Source organism: Protopterus annectens, chromosome 2.part2, assembly GCF_019279795.1.
Source record: "Protopterus annectens isolate FY-2018-M chromosome 2.part2, PAN1.0, whole genome shotgun sequence".
Lineage (NCBI taxonomy): Eukaryota > Metazoa > Chordata > Ceratodontiformes > Protopteridae > Protopterus > Protopterus annectens.
The window spans coordinates 103,127,318-103,150,506 of NC_056730.1; the positions used below are offsets into that span (position 1 = coordinate 103,127,318).

Here is a 23,189-nt window from a genome sequence, read left to right on the forward strand (position 1 = left end):
TTACCGGATCATGTTAAAGCAAAGCTGTTAGATGCTCCTATGGATAAGGCCAGTCTATTTGGTACACCTGCCCAGCAAGTAATGAAGAAAATGGAAGAAAAGGCAAAATCTGTACAAACGGTTAAAGATTTCTTACAGGTTCAGCCCCCAAGGTTTAGCAGGAACTGGCCTGCCAAAAATTGGTCCTTTCTAGACTCCACAAAATCCCAAAGGGGCAGGAATAGACGCTCTAGAGGCAGAAATCAATCCAGAGGAGGTGCCTACAGAGGACGACAGTGGCAAGGCAATAACCGAGGCACAGATACAACCACTGCCACTGCAACAGGACAATCACAGTGACTTGGCTCTGACACCGCCTACCAGGGAGCAAATAGCAGCACCTTTAGGCGGAAAGTTAGCCTTATTTTCAAAAATTGGCACTATATCACAAAAGACAAGTGGATTTTGCAAACCATAGACCAAGGCTACGGTTCCACTTCCACACCTTACCAGTAAAAGAGGAATGCCAAACCTACCTCCAAATCAAAAATAGAAGCTCTACAGCAGATAGCGAAATTAACAAGGATGAGAGCTGTGGAAAGAGTACCAATAACAGAACAGGGCAAAGGATTCTACTCCAGACTCTTCCTAGTACCAAGAAAAGAGAAAAGTTGGAGACCTATTCTCGACCTGTCTGTCTTAAACACATACATCATTGTCCCAAAATTCAAAATGCTGACCCTACAGCAACTTCTTCCCATGCTGGGCAAGGAGTGTTGGCTGGTAACTCTAGATCTCAAGGAGGCATACCTGCACGTCCCCATTCGACCAAATTGCAGAAGATACCTCAGATTTCTTGCAGGATCAGAGCATTATCAATTCTCAGCATTGCCCTTTGGCTTATCTACTGCCCAGAGTATTCACAAAATGCCTGGCATCAGTAATCGCTCACTGCAGACTACAGGGAATCCAAATTTATCCATACCTGGACGACTGCCTGTTACAAGCGGACAACAAAAGCAAGCTGACAACAGATATACAAAGGGTCATTTACTTGCTACAAGCCCTGGGATACACAGTCAATTTACAAAAGTCAAGGCTGATACCATCCCAAACAAGAACATTCTTGGGCTGAATTGGACACAGTAAAACAAATGGCATTCCTAACTGCAGAAAAACAAAAAGAACTGCCTCTTTACTTCTTGGCATTAACAAAGCAGAACAAACTAACAGCAAGAAGAGTTCTGCAGGCCTTCGGCTTCATGGCATCATGCATAATCTTGGTCCCACATGCCAGACTGCATATGAGAAAGCTACAGTGGTACCTAAAGAATTTATGGTGTCAGCACAGGCACAGCTTAGAAACAGAAATCCCACTAATCCCATGCCTAAAACAGGAGTTCCTATGGTGGGCTCAAGCATGCCATTCAAACCCAGGCTTACCCTTCCACAACGTTCGAGCAAGCCAAACCATCACAACGGACGCCTCAGACCTAGGATGGGGGGGCGCACATGCTGGACAAATGCATACAAGGATTGTGGACTCAAGACCAGCTGCACCTACACATAAACCAAAAAGAAATGCTGGCAGTAAAACTGGCAATCCAAAAATTCAGACCATTCCTCAAAGAAGGCCATTTGATGATAAGGACAGACAACACCACAGTCATGTGGTACATCAACAAACAGGGAGGCACTCATTCATACCCCTATGCAGAATGACTTTGGACCTCTGGAATCTGGCTCTCAGCTACAACATCCAGTTACAGGCAATATTTGTGCCGGGAAAAGAACACCCTAGCAGACATGTTAAGCAGAACCACCTCGGATGCTCACGAATGGATGCTACACCCGAACATCTTCAAGGCCATCACAAAGAAATGGGGAATGCCACAAATAGATCTATTCGCATCCCCACTCAATCACCAGCTCAAAAAATTCTGCACAAGGACATTCCACCCACTTGCATGGAAGGTGGACTCTCTATCCTTCAGCTGGAAAGGCCTGACAGCATATGCATTCCCACCTCTTCCCTTGATGCACAAGGTACTACTGAAAATCAAAGAGGAACGTCCAAGGATAATCCTAATAGCTCCGAATTGGCCAAGACAACACTGGTACCCATTGCTGAGGAGCATGTCTCGGGAGAGAATGTGGTCAATAGCCCTGATGCCTTTGATGTTAACTCAGAACAACTACAACATCATGCATCCAAACCTAAAAACCTTGCAACTGACTGCCTGGAACATCACATAGCAGCAACTAATCCAGACCTTTCCCAAAGGGTTAAAGACATTAGCCTTGAAGCCGCAGACCTTCAACAAGAAGGAACTATGCAGGAAAATGGAAAAGGTTTGTCATTTGGAGTACTGAAAGAGGAAAAGATGTGTCAACATAGATATTGCTAACATTCTGGAGTACTTGGCAGAGCTTCTACATACAGGCCTGTCCTATTCCTCCATCAAGATACATGCATCAGCTATTTCAGCAGAATACAGCTTGATCCACCTGTCTTTTCACATCCTCTACTCAGGCAGTTCCTCAGAGGGATCAAGAATGTAAAACCTCCTAGGAAACCACCATTACCAGCATGGGACTTGAACTTTGTGCTAGAAAAGTTGACACTCCCTCCGTTTGAACCAGCAGCAACAGCAGATCTGCAACACCTGTCATGGAAAACTGCTTTCCTACTGGCAATTACCTCAGCAAGGAGGGTTTGAACTACAGGCCTTAATGGCAGTGCAACCCTTCCTAATCTTCCATCAAGATAGGGTGTCCATGAGAACTAATCCTACATTTATGCCTAAGGTGGTATCCAGAGTGTCTTTAAACCAGGCAATCCACCTACCTACCTTCTTTCCCAATCCACAGAACAGGGGAAAGACTGCTGCATACCTTGGATGTACATAGGCAGTTACGCTACTACCTGGACAGAACCAAAAGTAACAGAAAAACTGACCAGCTTTTAGTAGCCTATGCAACAGGAAGGGAAGGAAAAGCAATTTCCAAACAGACAATCTCCAAATGGATAGGAAATTGCATAAGATTCTGTTACTCCTACCATGGAAAACCAATTCCACAGAACATAAGACCTCATTCTACAAGGGCTACAGCCACTACCACAGCTTTCTTACGAGGAGTGGCAACCAAGGACATTATTGAGGCAGCTACTTGGACCTCCGTGCATACATTTGCCAAGCATTATAATTTACCTCTATACTCTAGATCCTGAGCAGGGTTTGCCACTGCTGTACTGCAAGGGATCCTAACTACACCATAATTTTTTCTCCTCCACCCCTAGTTTGGCTATGGTATTCTACCCATTTGTTATGACTGCAGATGCATCCATGAAGGACATAGTACAGTTTTGTACCTACCATAAATGTAGATGTCCGAACTGGATAGCATCTGCAGTCAGGATTACCCACCCTCCTTCCCCTCTGTGGTACTCCTAGGGTATTTGCCCTCCTAATAGCTAGCTGGGGGTGAGTCTCTTATGGTGTATTTGTTTGTATATATGTACATACATGCTTATTTTTTGTGTTTACCTTATACCTTTTTGGAAACATTGGCATTTATCCAAAATTTAGCCTTCCAAGAGGGCAACTGGCATCTGGGGCAAGAAACACTGAGGAAAATGGCGTCGGCTGATGCCTTTATACCCGAAGACCAGCAGAGATGACGTCGGGTGAAGTGCGACATCAGCCGAAGCCGGACCCAGACTTTGGAATCCGGCCGACCGAAGGGCTGCCTGACGACAGGACAACCCATTTGTTATGACTGCAGATGCTATCCAGTTCGGACATCTACATTTATGGTAGGTACAAAACTGTACTTTCTGTTCACACCTTTACAAAGCATTACCATTTGCCTCTCTACTCTAAGTACAGGGCAGGCTTTGCCACTGCAGTGCTGCAGGGCCTTATAGCCGCACCTAATGCTGTTTAGCTCCAGCCTCCCAACCATAGCTTTGGGATTCCACCCAAATGTAATGACTGCAACAGTGAAACACGAAGAATATAGTACAGTTGTGTACACTTACCATAAATGTAGATGTTTGAGTGTATTCACTGTTGCAGTCCAGGTTACCCTCCCGCCATCCCCCTGTCATTCTGAAGTTTATCTTTCCTTCACTATCTTCTACAGCCTATGTGGTGTATTTGCTTGTAGATGAAGGTAAAGTTTATACTGATGCATGTACTTATGTATGTCTATATATATATATATATATATATATATATATATATATATATATGTATATATATATATATATATATATATATATATATATATATATATATATATATATATATATATATATAAAATATTGCTACCTTTTTGGAGGCACCTGACATTGGGGTCAAGAAAAACTAAAGAAAATGGCATCAGCTGCAAGATGTTCATCGTGTTTCACTGCTGCAGTCATTACACTTGAGTTATCCTGCCATCAGGCAGTCCCGCAGTCGGCCAGAGTTCCAAAGTCTTGGTCTGGCGTCGGTTGCTGTCGCTTCCTCCCTGACGTCAGTGCGTCAGGGGTATATAAGATGCAGCCAACGCCATTTTCTTCAGTCTTTCTTGCCGCGCGGTGCCCGAAGCAAAAGCAGTTCGCAAGTGCCGGCCGGCCCACTCCTGAGATGTCAAATTTGATTTTCAGAACTGAAGTCTTCAATAAAGCTAAGTACCCCGTTGGGGAAACTTTTTTTCTTGCCTCAGACCAATGTCAGTAAAAGTTAATAATTGTATTTCTTGTGGGAAGCAAATACCTCATAAGGATTTTCATTCTTACTGTATTCCATGCCTAGGCCCAGATCACGACGTCACTAGTTGTCGGTTTTGTGCTAGATTTAACAAACGCACTATTAAACGTCGGTTTGATTTTGCTCGCCTTTACTTTGGCTGAAGATTTAATTATACCATGCCGTCGGAGCAACCGACGACCGGAATACACAAAAAACGCAAAGACAAGGATAAGGACAGGCATCCGAGGCCCAAAACTGATGACGAAGCCTCTTCTATGCCAGTCGCCGGTTCTCAGTGAGGAGCTTTCGCAGCCCCTGACACCCACTACCTCAGAGCCACAGGCCGCTACCAACTCCCACGTGGAGGTGCCTAGGCCTCTGGATACTCAAGTTGTTGGGCCTACGGAGACTAACCCTTCAGATGGGTCTGGAGCCGCTGAGCAGGCATCGGCTTCTGAGGGTGTTTTCAGACCTTCACAACTTACCATTAAAACTACAGCCAAGTCTAAAACTCCATTAAAGACAAAGAAGCAAGTACAGCATTCACCTGGTCAGGCCTCCATGCCTAAAAAACAGATGCTCAAAATGGCTGAAGACTTAATTACTCTGATCAGGGGTTCCCATCCCCCTCCTGATAAAAGGCCTAGGCAGGATACAGACTATGATTCCTCTGACCATGTTTCCATATATTCTGATTCCTCTTCAGACCAGGGATTCTCTTTACCCCACTATGAGGACTCTGATGCTGAAGAGTCAATTCCTTCAGCCTCTCCTCCTGAGGATTATTCTTTTGGGGAAACTTTACATACCATGAGGGAGCATTTCCATTGGGAGGGCCAGGATTACTCAGAATCCAAGAAAAGGCTCAGAGACTTTCTCTTATTGCCTCAGCACAGGCCCCTTGCTATTCCACCAGTGTTGGATATTGTGGATGATGTGTTCTCTGAATCCAGTTTAAATCCTGATTCTTTACCCCCTGCTCCAGTCAAGCCAGACTGGTACTACAGAGTCCCTGACTCTCACAAATTTCTTTAAAAAAACCCTGTTGCTGACCCAGAAACTATTTCCCAAGGTCCCAAAGGGGTAAAGGCTTCCACGGCTAAAAACCCAGTTCCCTCTGACAGGGATTCTAGAGCATTAGACAGATGGGGGAAGAAAGATGTTCATCGTGCATGCAGCTGCAGTCATAACAGATGGGTTCTCCTGCCGTCAGGCAGGTCCTCGGTCGGCCGAATTCCAAAGTCTAGGTCCGGCGTCAGTTTTCGTCGCTTCTTCCCTGACGTCAGTGCGACAGGGGTATAAAAGAATCAGCCGACGGCATTTTCTTCAGTCTTTCTTGCCGCGTGGTGCCCGAAGCAGAAGCAGTTCGCAAGTGCAGGTCGGCCAGCTCCTGAGATTACGAAAATTTTGCAACCGAAGTCTTCTTGAAAGCTAAGTACCCCGTTGGGGAAACTTTTCTTGCCTCAGACCGATGTCAGACAAAGTTAATAATTGTATTTAATGTGGGAAGCAAATACCGCATAAGGATTTTCATTCCCTCTGCATTCCTTGCTTAGGCCCAGACCACAACGTCTCGGCCTGTCGTTTTTGTGCTACATTCAACAGACGCACCATTAAGCGTCGGGCGGAGTTCGCCCAACATTATTTTGGCAAAAAATTTAATTACATTATGTCGTCGGATACTCCGACTCCAGTTTTGAGTAAAAGATGCAAAGATAAGGACCGACATACGAGGTCCGCGGCTTCTACCGACACCACGCCAAAGCCGACTACAGGTGGTCCGGTTCTCAGTGAGATGCCTACGCAGCCTCTGACTACCGACGACACTTCATTGGCGGTGTCTACTGTACCAGAGGTCGCAGGCTCCTCGGCCCACACCCCCGACGACCGATACCGAGGCCACTCTAGGTGGTGAAACTCAGAGTTTAGACAAGTCTGCCACCTCTCAAGGTGTCTTCAGGCCTTCCTCTTCTTTTTCCATCAAGGCTTTCACTAAGTCTAAAGCAGCCATGCATTCTAAGAGACAAGCTCCACCGGGCCCTTCTCCAGGCCCCATGCCTAAAAAACAGATGCTCAAAATGGCTGAGGATTTGATTACTCTTATCAGGGGTTCTCAACCCCCCCCCCCCGGACAAAAGTCCCAGAGTGGAAGAAGAATCCCCCTCCTCGGACCAGGCCTCCATTATTTCTGAGCACTCTGATGAACAGGAACATTCATACTCCCCTTTTGAAGTTTCTGATGTAGAGGAGTCCATTCCCTCGGTCTCCCCCCGAGGATTATTCTTTTGGGGAAACCTTGCATACCTTGAGGGAACACTTCCACTGGGAAGGCCAAGAGTACTCAGACTCCAAGAAAAGGCTTAGGGATTTTCTCTTGCTCCCTCAGCACAGGCCTCTGGCTATACCTCCTGTCTTAGACATTCTAGATGATGTGTATTCGGAGGCCTGCCTTAACCCAGACTCTTTACCTCCAGCCCAAGTCAAGCCTGACCGGTACTACCGTGTTCCTGACTCACACCAATTCTTATACAAAAGCCATGCGGCTGACCCAGAAACTATCTCACAGGGCCCCAAGGGAATTAAGGCCTCCACTGCTAAAAATCCATTACCTTCAGAGAGAGATTCCAGAGCTTTAGAAAGGTGAGGAAAAAAGGTATACACCTCGGCCACCTTAACCATGAGGGCATTAAACTGCCAGTTCCATATGTTAAAGTACCAACAGTTTCTGTTATCACAGTTGAGAAGCAAAATGTCACAACCTGAACAACCAGACTTGAAGGAGTTGCAGGATTTGATGCATAGTGCAGAACAAGTGGGTAAACATACCTTGCAATGTGGTTTTGATGCTCTAGAGGCCTCTTGTAGAGCTGCTGTTACAGGATCAGTCATACGTAGACATGCCTGGCTCAAGGAGCAAACCTTACCAGATCATGTCAAAGCTAAATTACTAAATGCCCCTCTACAAAAAGATGTATTATTTGGTGTTAAAGCTGAGGAGGTATTAAAGAAAATGGAGGAAAAGGCTAAATCAATGCAAACAGTGAAAGATTTCCTACAGGTACAACCTCCACGTTTCAGTAGAAATTGGCCTTCCAAAAATTGGTCCTTTCCAGCCACGGACAGACCCCAAAGAGGTAGATACAGGCACCCGAGGGGCAGAGGGCAATCTCAAGGATCGTTTAGAGGCAGACAATGGCAAGCTCCTACACAAAGAGGTGGTGAGGATAATTCACAGCCATTCAGAAAGCAAACCCAATGACTTTCCCTTTGCATGCCAAGCAAGGCTCAAATGGCAGCACCTTTAGGCGGAAAACTGGCATTATTTTCAAAAAATTGGCATATTGTCACAAAAGACAAATGGATCCTGGACATTATAAACAGAGGCTACAGATTCCATTTTCACACCCTTCCAAAAATGAGAGGCATGCCAAACCTGCCACACAATCAAAGGGCAGAGGCACAAAGACAAATTTCAGATCTCATGGACATGAAAGCTATTCAAGAGGTACCTACACAAGAACAAGGTCAAGGTTTTTATTCCAGACTATTCCTGGTACCAAGGAAGGGAAAAGATTGGAGACCTATTTTGGACCTATCCATCCTAAACACATTTTTACTCGTGCCAACATTCAAGATGCTCACATTACAGCAGCTTCTTCCCATGCTGGGCAAGGAGTCTTGGCTGGTAACATTGGACCTCAAGGAGGCATACCTGCATGTCCCAATCAGACAAGATTGCAGAAGATACCTCAGATTTCTTGCAGGTTCAACCCATTATCAATTCTCTGCATTGCCCTTTGGCTTATCTACTGCACCCAGAGTATTCACAAAATGCCTGGCATCAGTAATTGCCTACTGCAGACTTCAAGGGATACAAATATACCCATATTTGGACGACTGCCTGATCCAAGCGGACAGCAAGCACATACTTCTGAAACATCTGGCTTTTGTAATAGTGTTGTTGAATTCTCTGGGATACACAGTCAACAAAAAGAAATCAAGGCTAATACCCTCTCAAAAAACTATTTTCCTGGGTGTCAACTTGGACACAAACACCCAGATGTAAAAAGCAAGGTGAGGCCGATGCCAATAAGGAGATGAAACAGATTCCAAACAACAGATTCAAAAAAAAAAACTTTACTAACAACAAACAAAAAAAAAAACCAAGAGAGACTCTGTAACCACCTTTTCACGAACACTGCTTTGTGTTGAGGTAGGTTTCCTGTCCGAAAACACCCAGATGGCCTACCTCACGCCAGAGAAACAGGGGCAACTAACTCAATACTTCAGAAAACTAGCAAATTTCACCAGGCTGACTGCAAGGAAAATCCTGCAGGCTCTGGGATTCATGGCATCTTGCATCCTACTAATCCCATGTACAAAGCTGCATATGAGGAAACTTCAATGGTACCTGAAAAACCTATGGTCTCAACACAGCCACAGTTTGGAAACAATAATACCACTAATTCCATGTCTTCAAAAGGAATTTCTGTGGTGGGCTCAAGCATGCCAAAGAAACACAGGTCTCCCATTCTGCAAGCCTCAAGCAAATCAAGTCATCACAACAAACGCCTCGGACTACGCCTGGGGGGCGCACATGACAGATCGGTGCATTCAGGGCAAATGGTCCCAAAAAGAAAAGCACCTACACATCAATCAAAAGGAAATGCTAGCAGTAATAAATGCTATTATAGCTTTCAAAGACCTTCTGCATCCAGGTCAACTATTGATAAGGACAGACAACACCACAGTAATGTGGTACATAAACAAACAGGGAGGAACCCATTCATACCCCCTATGCAGGCTGGCCATGTCACTTTGGAACATGGCTCTGGAATTACAAATCGAACTTCAAGCACAGTACTTGCCAGGCAAGGAAAACACACTGGCAGACAACCTATGCAGAAATATGACAGATCCACACGAATGGAAGTTGCATCCCCAGTTTTTACAGAGATAATTCAAGCATGGGGAAGGCCAGACATAGATCTCTTTGCCTCCCACAAAAATCACCAATTGACAAAATTCTGCTCAAGGACTTTTCATCCACAGGCCTGGAGAGTGGACGCTCTCTCTTTCAGTTGGACAACAATGACAGTTTATGCCTTTCCACCTCTTCCTCTGCTGCCCAAAGTTCTATTAAAAACCAGAGCAGACAGACCAAAGATGATTCTCATTGCTCCAGACTGGCCATGACAGCACTGGTACCCACTCCTGAGGAGCCTGATGCATTCCCCACCATGGACCCTACCTCTAATACCTCTTCTTCTGACTCAGCACAACTTCAAAACTCTTCACAGTCAGCTGAAAACACTCAGTCTGGCCGCATGGAAGATTCCTTAACTTCACAACAGACCCTACTCTCCAAGGAGGTGCAGGATGTCAGTTTGGAGGCCAGAAGGCCGTCTACTAGAAAAGCTTACTCCACAAAATGGAAACAGTTTTGTGCCTGGAATGAGAAAAAGGGCCAGAATCCTGGAATACTGAATTTACCTCAAATATTACAGTATCTAGCTGAGCTGCTAAGCAGTGGACTTTCATTCTCCTCCATCAAAATCCATGCCTCAGCCATTTCTGCAGAATACAACACTGATCCACCTTTATTCTCTCACCCCCTCTTACAGTTCCTCAGAGGGGCTAAGAATATAAAACCCCCAAGGAAACAACCAATACCTGCTTGGGACCTCAATTTCATTCTAGAAAAGCTGACCTTGCCTCCTTTTGAGCCAGCTGCGTCAACAGATTTGCAGTATTTGTCCTGGAAAACAGCCTTCCTTCTGGCTATCACCTCAGCTCGCAGGGTATCGGAACAACAAGCCCTCATGGCTGTGCAGCCTTTCGTCATTTTCCATCAGGACAGAGTTTCCTTACGAACCAATCCGTCCTTTATGCCAAAGGTGGTATCCAGGGTAGCTTTGAATCAGGCTATCCACTTACCTACCTTTTACCCTAATCCTCAAAACATAGGGGAAAGACTACTACATTCCTTGGACATCCACAGACAGCTGTGTTATTATTTGGACAGAACAAAGCCTTTCAGAAAATCAGAACAACTTTGTGTCCTATGCTATAGGAGCTCAAGGGAAGCCAATTTCCAAGCAGACAATCTCAAAATGGATAGCCCACTGCATACGCTTTTGTTACTCTTTTCATGGTAAAACTGTACCTGCAGGCAATCAGATCTCACTCCAGAAGGGCCACAGCTACCTCTGCAGCTTTCCTCAGAGGAGTTTCTACCAAAGATATTTTGGAAGCAGCCACTTGGAGTTCTATGCATACCTTATCCAAGCACTACCACCTACCATTATACTCCAAAACTAGAGCAGGCTTTGCCACTGCAGTCTTGCAGGGCATCCTGGCTCCTCCTAGTTCCACCTAGTGCCTACCACCCCTTTTTTAGCTTTGGGATTCTACCCATCTGTTATGACTGCAGCTGTATGCACGATGAACATAGTACAGTTTTGTACCTTCCATAAATGTAGATGTTCGAGTGCTAATACAGCTGCAGTCCAGGTTTCCCTCCCTCCTTCCCCTCTTGGGACAGGCCTATTGACTAACACCTCCTCATACAACCTGATTGGGGTATTCATTTATGGTGTATTTGCTTGCAACTACTGTATTTTGATTATATTGCATTGCATTATTACATAAATTTATGTATTGCCTTCCTTCTGGGGGCACCTGACATCTGGGGCAAGAAAAACTGAAGAAAATGGCGTCGGCTGGTTCTTTTATACCCCTGTCGCACTGACGTCAGGGAAGAAGCGACGACAACCGACGCCGGACCTTGACTTTGGAATTCGGCCGACCGAGGACCCGCCTGATGGCAGGAGAACCCATCTGTTATGACTGCAGCTGTATTAGCACTCAAACATCTACATTTATGGTAGGTACAAAACTGTACTTTTACACTTCTATAACTTTAGCAGTGAGGGCTTTAAATTGCCAGTTTCACATGCTTAAATACCAACAATATTTAATGTCTCAGTTAAAACAGAAAATGAGTACAAGTGCAGAACATCCTGACTATAAGGAAATGCAGGATTTATTGCATGCAGCTGAACAAGAAAACATACTTTGCAATGTGGGTTTGATTCATTAGAGGCTTCTTGTAGAGCAGCAGTTACAGGATCTGTGATTCAAAGGCATGCTTGGTTAAAAGAACAAAGTTTACCAGCTCATGTTAAGGCAAAATTATTGGATGCTCCTTTACAGCAAGATATTTTATTTGGTGTTAAGGCAGAAGAGGTATTAAAGAAAATGGAGGATAAGGCAAAATGTGTGCAGTGAAGGATTTCTTACAGGTACAGCCACCTCGATTTAGCAGAAATTGGCCTACAAAGAATTGGTCCTTTCCAGTGTCAGACAGGCCACAAAGAGGCAGATACAGACGCCCAAGAGTCAGATCTCAGCCCCAAGGCTCTTACAGACCACGACAGTGGGGTGCTTCAACCTCAAAGGAGGTGAAGACAAGTCACAGCCTTACAGGAAACAGTCCCAATGACTTCCCCCTTCCAATGCCAAGCTCTTCGCTTTTGGCAGCTCCCTTAGGGGGGAAACTAGCACTTTTTTCACAAAATTGGCAAGCAATCACCAAAGACAAATGGGTTCTAAATATTGTGTCTCAAGGTTACAGGTTCCACTTTCACGCTTTACCAAGGCTAAAAGGAATACCAGACCTGCCACAAAATCAATGGGCAGAGGCACAAAAGCAAATTACAGCCCTCATGGACACGAGAGCTATTCAAAAAGTGCCACAGCAGGAACAAGGACAAGGATTTTACTCAAGACTTTTCTTGGTCCCCAGAAAGGACAAAGCCTGGAGACCCATACTGGACCTATCTATTCTAAATACTTAATGTTCCGAACTTCAAAATGTTGACACTACAGCAGCTCCTTCCCATGTTGAGCAAGAAGACTTGGCTTGTTACTTTGGACCCCAAAGAGGAATATCTGCATGTCTCTATCAGACAAAATTGCAGAAGATACCTCAGATTCATAGCTGGTTCAATGCACTACCAATTCTCTGCACTGCCCTTTGGCTTATCTACTGCGCCCAGGGTCTTCACAAAGTGCGTGGCACCAGTAATTGCATTTTGCAGACAAAAAGGAATTCAAGTATATCCATACCTGGATGACTGCCTGATTCAGGCAGAGAGCATGGACATTCTTCTAAAGCATCTGGCGTTTGTAAAAAAGTTGCTAATTTGCCTAGGGTACACAGTAAACGAAAGGACGTCAAAACTAGTGCCCTCACAAGAGATAATATTCCTGGGTGCCAGCTTAAATACAACTGCCCAGATGGCTTATCTCACGCCAGACAAACAAGAACAACTGACTCAGTATTTTCAGTTGATGGCAACAAATCCCCAACTCCCTGCAAGAAAAATTCTGCAGGCCTTGGGATTCATGGCATCCTGCATACTACTAATTCCATATGCCAGACTGCATATGAGGAAATTACAGTGGTACCTAAAAAGTGTTTGGACTCAGCACTCTCACAGCTTGGAACCAGTAGTACCACTAATTCCCTGCCTACAACAGGAGTTTCGATGGTGGGCACAGGGATGTCACCTCAACAAGGGTCAGCCTTTCACTCTACCCACAGCCAGGCACACTTTAACAACAGATGCTTCAGATTACACCTGGGGAGCACACATGGCAGGAAAATGTATTTAGGGCAAGTGGACCACAGACCAAATGCATCTTCACATCAATCAAAAAGAGATGTTGGCTGTACAAAATGCCCTAACAGCTTTCAAGGACCTTCTGCATCCAGGACAATTATTATTAAAGGCTGACAACACCACACTAATGTGGTACATAAACAAGCAAGGGGGCACTCATTCTTAGCCCTATGCAGACAAGCCATGACCTTGTGGAACACAGCTCTAACTTATCAAGTTCATCTGCAAGCACAATTCCTGCCAGGAAAGAAAAATACTCTGGCAGACTACTTAAGCAGAAACATCATGGATCCTCACGGGTGGAAATTAGATCCACAAGTCTTCAGCATGATAACGCAAAAATGGAGGTGCCCGGACATAGATCTTTTTGCCTCCCCACTGAATTGCCAACTACAAAAATTCTGCCCAAGGACTTATCACACACAAGCATGGAATGCGGATGCTCTTTCGTTAAACTTTATGCCTTCCCACCACTGCTTCTCCTTTCAAAGGTACTCCTAAAAGCCAGAAAAGGAACACCACAGATGATCTTGATTGCTCCAGACTGGCCACGCCAGCATTGGTACCCAAAGAACTTAGCTCAAGGCCCACCTTGGATTTTGCCTCAAATTCCATACCTACTGACTCAACAAAACAATCAGATCCTGCACAGTCAGCTCAAAACCTTAAACCTGGCTTCATGGCAGATTCATTAGCCAAACAGACAACACCTCTCTCTAAACTGTTATGGGTGTCATTTTGGGGGCCAGGAGGCCTAGCACCAGGAAATCTTATTCAGAAAAGTGAAAGAGATTCTGTGACTGGAACCAGGCTCAAAGCCTTGACCCTCTTGTCCGAAACATTCCTCAGATACTACAATACTTAACTGAGATGCTGGACAAAGGTCTATCCTTCTCATCCGTTAAGATCCACACCTCTGCCATCTCGGCTCATTACAACACAGATCCTCCTATTTTCTCTCATCCATTGCTAAAGCAGTACCTCAGAGGGGCTAAAAACATAAGACCGCCCCGGAGAGCACCAACACCTATTTGGGACCTCAGTTTTGTCTTGGAAAAACTCACTTTTCCTCCTTTTGAGCCAGCCAATTCAGCAGAATTAAAATATGTATCATGGAAAACTGCTCTGCTTCTGGCAATAACCTCAGCATGAAGAGTCTCAGAACTACAGGCACTAATGGCAGTGGAGCCTTTCATAATTTTTCACCAAGACAGAGTTTCTTTAAGAACAAACCCTTCTTTTATGCCTAAGGTGGTTTCCAGTGTGGCTCTTAACCAAACAATTCACTTGCCAACTTTTTATCCAAATCCCCAGAATAAAGGGGAGAGATTTCTACACTCCTTAGACATACACAGACAGTTGCGTTTCTACTTTGGACAAAACAAAAGCTTTCAGAAAAACTGAACAATTGTTTGTATCATATGCTGCAGGATCACAGGGAAAGGCTTTTCAAAGCAGACCATTTCAAAGTGGATAGAACACTGTATCCGGTTCTGCTGCACACAGCATGGGAAACCTGTACCTAGTAACATTAGACCACATTCCACCAGGGCAACTGCCACTTTTACTGCCTACCGTAGAGGAGTACCTACCAAAGACATTTTGGAAGCTGCAACTTGGAGTTCAGTGCACACCTTTACCAAGCATTACCACTTGCCTCTTTATTCTAGATCCAGAGCTGACTTTGCCACTGCAGTGCTGCAGGGCCTCATAGCCACACCAAATCCTCTATAGAACCAGCCACCATGACACAGCTTTGGGATTCAACCCAAGTGTAATGACTGCAGCAGTGAAACACGATGAACATAGTACAGTTTTGTACCTACCATAAATGTAGATGTTCAAGTGTCTTCACTGTTGCAGTCCTGGTTACCCACCCGCCATCCCCTCTTTCTTAGCTGGGTCTTTTCTATACCTTTCTACACTATACTACCTATATGGTGTATTTGCTGGTTACTGAAGGTGTTGTTTTTACCTTATTGTATGTTTTATTAGCAATATGTATTGCCTACCTTTTTGGGGGCACCTGACATCTGTGACAAGAAAAACTTAAGAAAATGGCGTCGGCTGCATCTTATATACCCCTGATGCACTGACGTAAGGGAGGAAGCGACAGCAACCGACGCCTGACCAAGACTTTGGAACTGTGGCCGACTGCGGGACCGCCTGACGGCAGAATAACCCAAGTGTAATGACTGCAGCAGTGAAGACACTCGAACATCTACATTTATGGTAGGTACAAAACTGTACTTTTTATACCCCTGATGACCTGACATCATGGAAGAGAAGACAGCAACCGACTCAGGACCCAAGACTTTGGAATTCAGGCCGACTGATGGCAACCTGCCAGCAGATTACCCAAATGTAATGACTGCAACAGTGAATACACTCGAACATCTACATTTATGGTAAGTGTACACAACTGTACTTTACCCTCCCTCTGGCCCCCTTACTTCTTTTGGCTATTCCTCTGTTTTCCTTTACTATGCTTAAAAGCATTTTTGGTGTATTTGCTTTTTTGTTGGAGGTATACCTTTGTTGTTTTTATGTTTAATTGCTCCCCATTGGGGGGGGCACCTGACATCTGGGGCAAGAAAAACTGATGTAATGGCGTCGGCTGCCTGTTTTATACCCCTGATGACCTGACGTCATGGAAGAAGGGACAGCAACCGCCGCAGGACCCATGATTTTGTTAATCAGGCCGACTGAGGGCAACCTGCATGCAGATTACCTAAGTGTAATGACTGCAACAGTGAATGCACTCGAACATCTACATTTATGGTAAGTGTACACATCTGTACTTTTCAAAGTTTGAGGAGTATAACCCACATCATATACACTCGACTATTTTTTGGTTTGTGACATGGTTTATTCACATTCAGGGTACTACAGCACTCTACCTAGTGCTGAATTGGACTGCTTGCAGGTGCTGCAGAATTTGGCAGCGTGGGTACTTTCAAGATGTCCTTCAAGGATGCATCTGCAGTCCTAACATATGGGTTGTCCTGCCTCAGGCAGCCCCTCGGTCGTCCGGATTCCAAATTCTGGGTCTGGCCTCGGCTGATGTCGCACTTCACCTGACGTCATAGCTGCTGTTTATTGGGTATAAAGGCATCAGCCGACACCATTTTCCTCAGTCTTTCTTGCCGCACGGTGCCCAAAGCAGAAGCTGTTCGCAAGTGCCGGTCAGCCAGATCCAGAGATTTCTACTACCGAAGACTTCTAAAAAGCTAAGTACCCCATTGGGGACTCTTTCTTGCCTCAGCCGATGTCAGACAAAGTAAATAATTGTTTAACTTGTGGGAAACAAATACCTCATAAGGATTTCCACTCTTACTGCCTTCCTTGCTTAGGCCCAGACCACGACGTATCAGCTTGTCTAGCCTGTGCTTCCTTCAACCGACGGACACTTAGACGTCGGTCGGAGTTTGCAGAGGAGTTTTTTGGTCCCGCTTTTGCATACAAAGTGCCGTCGGAGACTCCGACTACTCAATTAGCTAAAAAGCGCAAGGAAAAGGACCGACATTCGCGGCCCGCGGTTTCGGCTGAAACCATGTTTAGGCCAACTGCGAATGTCTCTGTTTCGGTTGAAACCGAGCCCCCGGTTCTTCCTTCGGCCGAAAGCATGCTTCCGATAGCCGAGGCCTCACAGAGCATGGCGGAATCTGCTACTGAATTTACTGCTACAGAAGCAGGCACCCAGGAGTTATCAGACACTATTCCTTTAGACATAACTACCCCTGCACGTGGGGCTGCTAGACCCCCTGCTTCCATGTCTATCAAGGCTTTTGCCAGGGCTAAGGCAGCTAAATCTTCTAAGGCCTTGCCTGCCAAAGCTCCTTCACATAGGCCTACCTCTAGTTCCCAAATACTCAGCCTGGCTGAGGATCTCATTTCTTTGATCAGATGATCCCAACCTCACCCAGACAGGGCCTCTGAGCCCCCTCCAGACAAGAGGCCTAGGACTGAACCCCCGAAACCTGTCTCTACAGATTATTCCTCGGATGACTCAGACCTTTCAGACCCTCACGAAGGCCCATATTCTCCTTATGAGGATTCTGATGCAGAAGACTCCATTCCTTCTGCTTCTCCTCCTGAAGAATTTTCCTTTGGGGAAACCTTGCATGCTATGAGGGAACACTTCCAATGGCAGGGCCAGGATTTTTCAGATTCAAGGAAAAGGCTAAGGACTTTTACACTTACCACAGCATAGGCCTTTAGCCATTCCGCCAGTACTAACGGTTGTTGATGATGCATATAATGATGCCTGTACTGCTCCTGATTCTCTTCCTCCGGCCCCTGCCAAGCCAGACAGATATTACAGGGTCCCGGACACACACTACCATTTGTATAAGGCTCCTGTTGCAGATCCTGAAACCATTTCACAGGGCCCTAAAGGTGGCAGCTGCCTCTGCCAAAACCCTCTTCCCTCTGAAAGGGAATCTAGAGCATTAGAGAGATGGGGTAAAAGGTTTATACTTCTGCTACTCTTCGCCAGGGCCTTGAACTGTCAATTTCACATGATTCAGTACCAGGAATTTTTGTTAGACCAGCTAAATAAAAAACTATCTTCTCCTGAACCTTTAGACCGCAAGTCCCTTCAGGATTTGGTACATAACTCTCAGCAGGTCAGTAACCATTTCTTAAAATGTGGCTATGATGCACTGGAGGCTTCCTTTAGATCAGCTGTGACTGGAACAGTGATTCGAAGGCATGCCTGGTTAAAAGAACAATCCTTACCAGACCATGTTAAGTCAAAACTCCTAGATGCTCCCATAGAGAAACAAAGTTTGTTTGGCTCCTCTGCACAGGAGGTTCTAAAAAAGGTGGAAGAAAAAGCAAAATCTGACCAAACAGTCAAGGATTTCTTACAGGTCCAACCTCCGAGGTTTAGCAGAAATTGGCCTTCGAAGAATTGGTCCTTTCCAGACAATTCCAGACTGCAGAGAGGCAGAAATAGGCGCCCAAGAGGCAGAGGTCAATCTAGGGGTGCCTACAGGGGACGTCAGTGGCAACCTACCAACCAGAGAAGTACTGCCACAGAATCAACTACAACCACTTCCATAGGGCAGACACAATGACTTGGCTCTAGTTCCGCCTACCAGGGAACAACTGGAAGCACCCTTGGGCAGAAAACTAGCCTTAATCTCCGACAACTAGCATTACATTACAGGAGACAAATGGACTTTACAAACAATAGACAAGGGCTACAGGTTTCACTTCCATACTCTACCAAAAAAGAGAGGAATGCCAAACCTACCACCAAGCCAAAAAACAGACGCTCTAAGACAAATCAACAACTTACTAAGGATGAGAGCTATAGAAGAGGTGCCACCTATGGAACAAGGCCAAGGATTTTACTCCAGGCTTTTCCTTGTACCAAGAAAAGAAAATCAATGGAGACCTATTCTAGATTTGTCCGCACTGAACACATACCTCATTGTTCCAAAATTCAAAATGCTGACCCTCCAGCAACTTCTTCCCATGCTGGGCAAGGAGTCTTGGCTGATGACTCTAGATCTCAAGGAGGCATACCTGCACGTCCCTATACGACCAGATTGCAGAAGACACCTCAGATTTCTTGCAGGATCAGAGCATTATCAATTCTCAGCATTGCCTTTGTCTTATCTACTGCCCAGAGTATTCACGAAATGCCTGGCATCAGTAATTGCTCATTGCAGACTTCAGGGAATTCAGATTTACCCATACCTGGACGACTGCCTAATACAAGCGGACAACAAGGCAAAGTTAACAAAAGATTTGGAAAATGTCATACAACTGTTGCAAGCCTTGGGATACACAGTTAACATGCAAAAGTCAAGACTAGTACCATCCCAAAGGATAACATTCTTGGATGCAGAATTAGACACATCAACTCAGATTGCTTTTCTCACAGAAGAAAAACAAAAGCAACTACCAGTCTACTTCATGACATTAACAACACAAACTCAGCTTACTGCAAGGAAAGTCCTGCAAGCCCTGGGCTACATGGCATCCTGCATAATATTGGTTCCGCATGCCAGGCTGCATATGAGAAAGCTACAATGGTATCTAAGGAATGTATGGTCTCAACACAAGCACAGTCTAGAAGCCCAGATTCCAATAATTCCATGCCTGAAGCAAGAATTCCTGTGTTTGGCTCAGGCCTGTCAGTTGAACAGAGGCTTGCCTTTCCACAAACCACATCCAAGCCAGACCATCACCACGGACGCCTCAGACCTAGGATGGGGGGCACACATGGTGGACAAGTGTATACAAGGCCTATGGACCCAAGACCAGCTGAATCTACACATAAATCTAAAGGAGATGCTGGCAGTGAGACATGCGATCCAGGCATTCAGACCACTCCTTCAACAGGGTCATCTGCTGATAAGGACGGACAATACCACAGTCATGTGGTACATCAACAAACAGGGAGGTACACATTCATATCCTCTATGCCGGATGTCAATGGACCTCTGGAATGTGGCCCTGAACCTCAACATTCAACTTCAGGCCAGATTTGTACCAGGAAAAGAAAATTCTCTAGCAGACACCTTAAGCAGAACTACCACGGATGCTCACGAATGGATGCTGCATCCAGATATCTTCAAAGGCATAACAAAGAAATGGGGACTACCACAGATAGACCTGTTTGCCTCCCCACACAATCACCAGTTGAAGAAATTCTGCACAAGAGCATACCACCCACTTGCTTGGAGGGTGGACTCCCTTTCCTTCAGCTGGAAAAACCTGACAGCATATGCATTTCCACCTCTTCCCTTGATGTACAAAGTTCTACTGAAGATCAGAGAGGATCAGCCAAGGGTAATTCTGATAGCTCCAGACTGGCCGAGGCAACATTGGTACCCGCTACTGAGAAGCATGTCTCGGACACACGCATGGCATCTACCTCTATGTCCCTTACTACTAACACAGGACAACTACAAGATCCTACATCCAAACTTGAAAACACTGCAGCTAGCTGCTTGGAATATTGCATAAAACAAAATAACCCAGGTTTATCTCAGAGGGTTAAGGACATTATCCTGGAGGCACGCAGACCCTCCACAAGGAAGACTTATTCAGCCAAGTGGAAAAGATACCTCATTTGGAGTGCAGCAAAGGGAGAAAATGTCTCATTGGCAAACATAGCACACATCCTGGAATATTTAGCAGAGCTGTTCCACAATGGCCTGTCTTACTCCTCCATTAAGATTCATGCATCAGCAATTTCAGCAGAATACAACATGGATCCTCCTGTCTTCTCTCATCCTCTACTCAGGCAGTTCTTGAGAGGAATCAAAAATGTAAAGCCTCCAAGGAAACCACCTCTACCTACATGGGATCTCAACTTTGTGCTGGAAAAGTTAACACTTCCCCCTTTTGAACCAGCAGCAACAGCAGAATTACAATTCTTGTCTTGGAAAACTGCTTTCCTGCTAGCAATTACTTCAGCAAGAAGGGTATCTGAGTTACAGGCATTAATGGCAGTACAACCCTTCCTCATCTTCGATCAGGACAGAGTCTCTCTGAGAACTAACCCTACCTTTATGCCAAAAGTGGTCTCCAGAGTATCATTGAACCAAGCGATTCATTTACCTACATTCTTCCCCAACCCACAGAACAGGGGGGAAAGACTGCTACATACCTTGGATGTGCACAGAGAATTACGCTACTATCTGGACAGAACTAAGACCAGCAGAAAAACTGACCAGCTTCTGGTAGCATATGCAACAGGAATGCAAGGAAAAGCAATTTCAAAACAGACAATCTCAAAATGGATAGGAAATTGCATTCGATTTTGCTACTCTTTTCATGGAAAGACAACTCCAGAAAATATCAGGCCTCACTCCACAAGAGCTACAGCCACCACTACAGCTTTCCTACGAGGAGTGGCTACCAAAGACATTTTAGAAGCTGCTACTTGGAGCTCCGTGCATACATTTGCCAAGCATTATAATCTTCCCTTATATTCTAGATCCCGAGCAGGTTTTGCAACTGCTGTTTTGCAAGGGATCTTAACTACACCATCTTTATCTTAGTGCCTCCTCCCCCAGTTTGGCTATGGTATTCTACCCATATGTTAGGACTACAGATGCATCCTTGAAGGACATAGTACAGTTTTGTACCCACCATAAATGTAGATGTCCGATAGGTATGCATCTGCAGTCAGGATTACCCACCCTCCTTCCCCTCTGTGGTATTCCTAGGGTATTTACCCCTCTTTTAGCTAGCTGGGGGAATCTATTATGGTGTATTTGTTTGTATATATGTATATATATATGTATATATATATATATATATATATATATATATATATATATATATATATATATATATATATATATTTATATTGTTTGCTCTCTACTGTTTGGAATTATTTGCATTTATCCAAATTTAGCCTTACTAAGAGGGCACCTGGCATCTGGGGCAAGAAACACTGAGGAAAATGGCGTCGGCTGATGCCTTTATACCCAATAAACAGCAGCTATGACGTCGGGTGAAGTGCGACATCAGCCGAGGCCAGACCCAGACTTTGGAATCCGGCCGACCGAGGGGCTGCCTGAGGCAGGACAACCCATATGTTAGGACTGCAGATGCATACCTATCGGACATCTACATTTATGGTAGGTACTAAACTGTACTTTATTCTGGTCCTTTGAAACCTGCACTGTCTACCATTTCATTCTCATACCATTGACAGACTGCATTAGTGCATTTGGTTGTAGATGATTTGAGTACTCCTTTATGTGAAAGAAGTCATTGCTTTGTAGAGTCCCTACATCCTTCTTAGGCCTTTGTTTTATCCTTGTTGTTGTTATTACAGATTCCTGAAATTGTCTGGAGGCTTCTGGAGCCTTTCCTCTTCCATCAAGCAGCACATCTATGGACCTGCCTCCTGCAGTGCTGAGGGAGTCCCCATATTTTCTAGTTTTTAAATGTTCAAGGAAGTGTTGTATGTTTTATTTATTGTAGCCTTTTATGTTTGAAGCGTTGCTTGCATTCAAGCATCTTTCAACTACTCACCCTTACTGTGGTCATTAATCTGGAAAACTACCTTATGTTCCTAAGCAGTTGTCTTATTCTGTCCTACAGTCCATAGATCTCTCACTTAGTTTGAGAAAAAGTATCGTCTTCTTTTTCTGCCATTTAGAAATTCTTTTATCATCCAGTTTAGATGTAGCTTTTTTCTTGTTTGAGTTAATATTGTTATACTCCAAGTCTCTGATTTGGAGAAGTCACATTGAACTGTAATGCTTTGAACTTTTCAACTAGTTTTCCCATAACTGGCAGTGGACTGTAACATTTTGAGTTTTAGCATTTTCCTCGTATGTTAATTTTTAATTTTTTGTTAGGACTATAACTGTGTATTTGCCACGTTTGCCTAAAATGTTTTTGTGAAGTAAGTACTTAGCAAGCTGATTAAACATTTCCTGTAGCACAAGTTCCTTGACTCTGATCTTTTTTTTTTTTTTAAGGTACCATTTTAAGAAGTTGTGGCTACATCATTCCAGAGATTTCCATTATTCAGATTGGCACCCAGTTTGTTGCATCCTGCGTTCTCAATGAAAGTTGCATCCCCGTGTATGGAGCAGATGCAAATTATATTTATTGGAGTACAAGAAAAAACGAGGTCCCCAAAGAACAGTATAATGTTGTGAACAGAACACTTGCACAGGTCACATTCACAGATACATCTGTACTGGAGAGCCCTTTGTTGTGCAGTATTCTAGAACATGGACAGATTCCTCGAACACTTTATGGAATCTTTTTTACCTTGGGATGTAAGTGCTGACCATTT

General features: G+C 44.7%; 1 protein-coding gene across 1 annotated transcript in view; it reads left to right on the forward strand.

Moving 5' to 3' along the window:
- Positions 1–23,189, forward strand: part of LOC122795556 (interleukin-6 receptor subunit beta-like) — a 1,057,822-nt gene that overhangs the window by 107,279 nt on the left and 927,354 nt on the right. Inside the window, exon 2 of the mRNA XM_044063785.1 lies at positions 22,867–23,172. Coding sequence (XP_043919720.1) covers positions 22,867–23,172 — 306 coding nt within the window. The remainder of the gene's footprint in view (positions 1–22,866; positions 23,173–23,189) is intronic.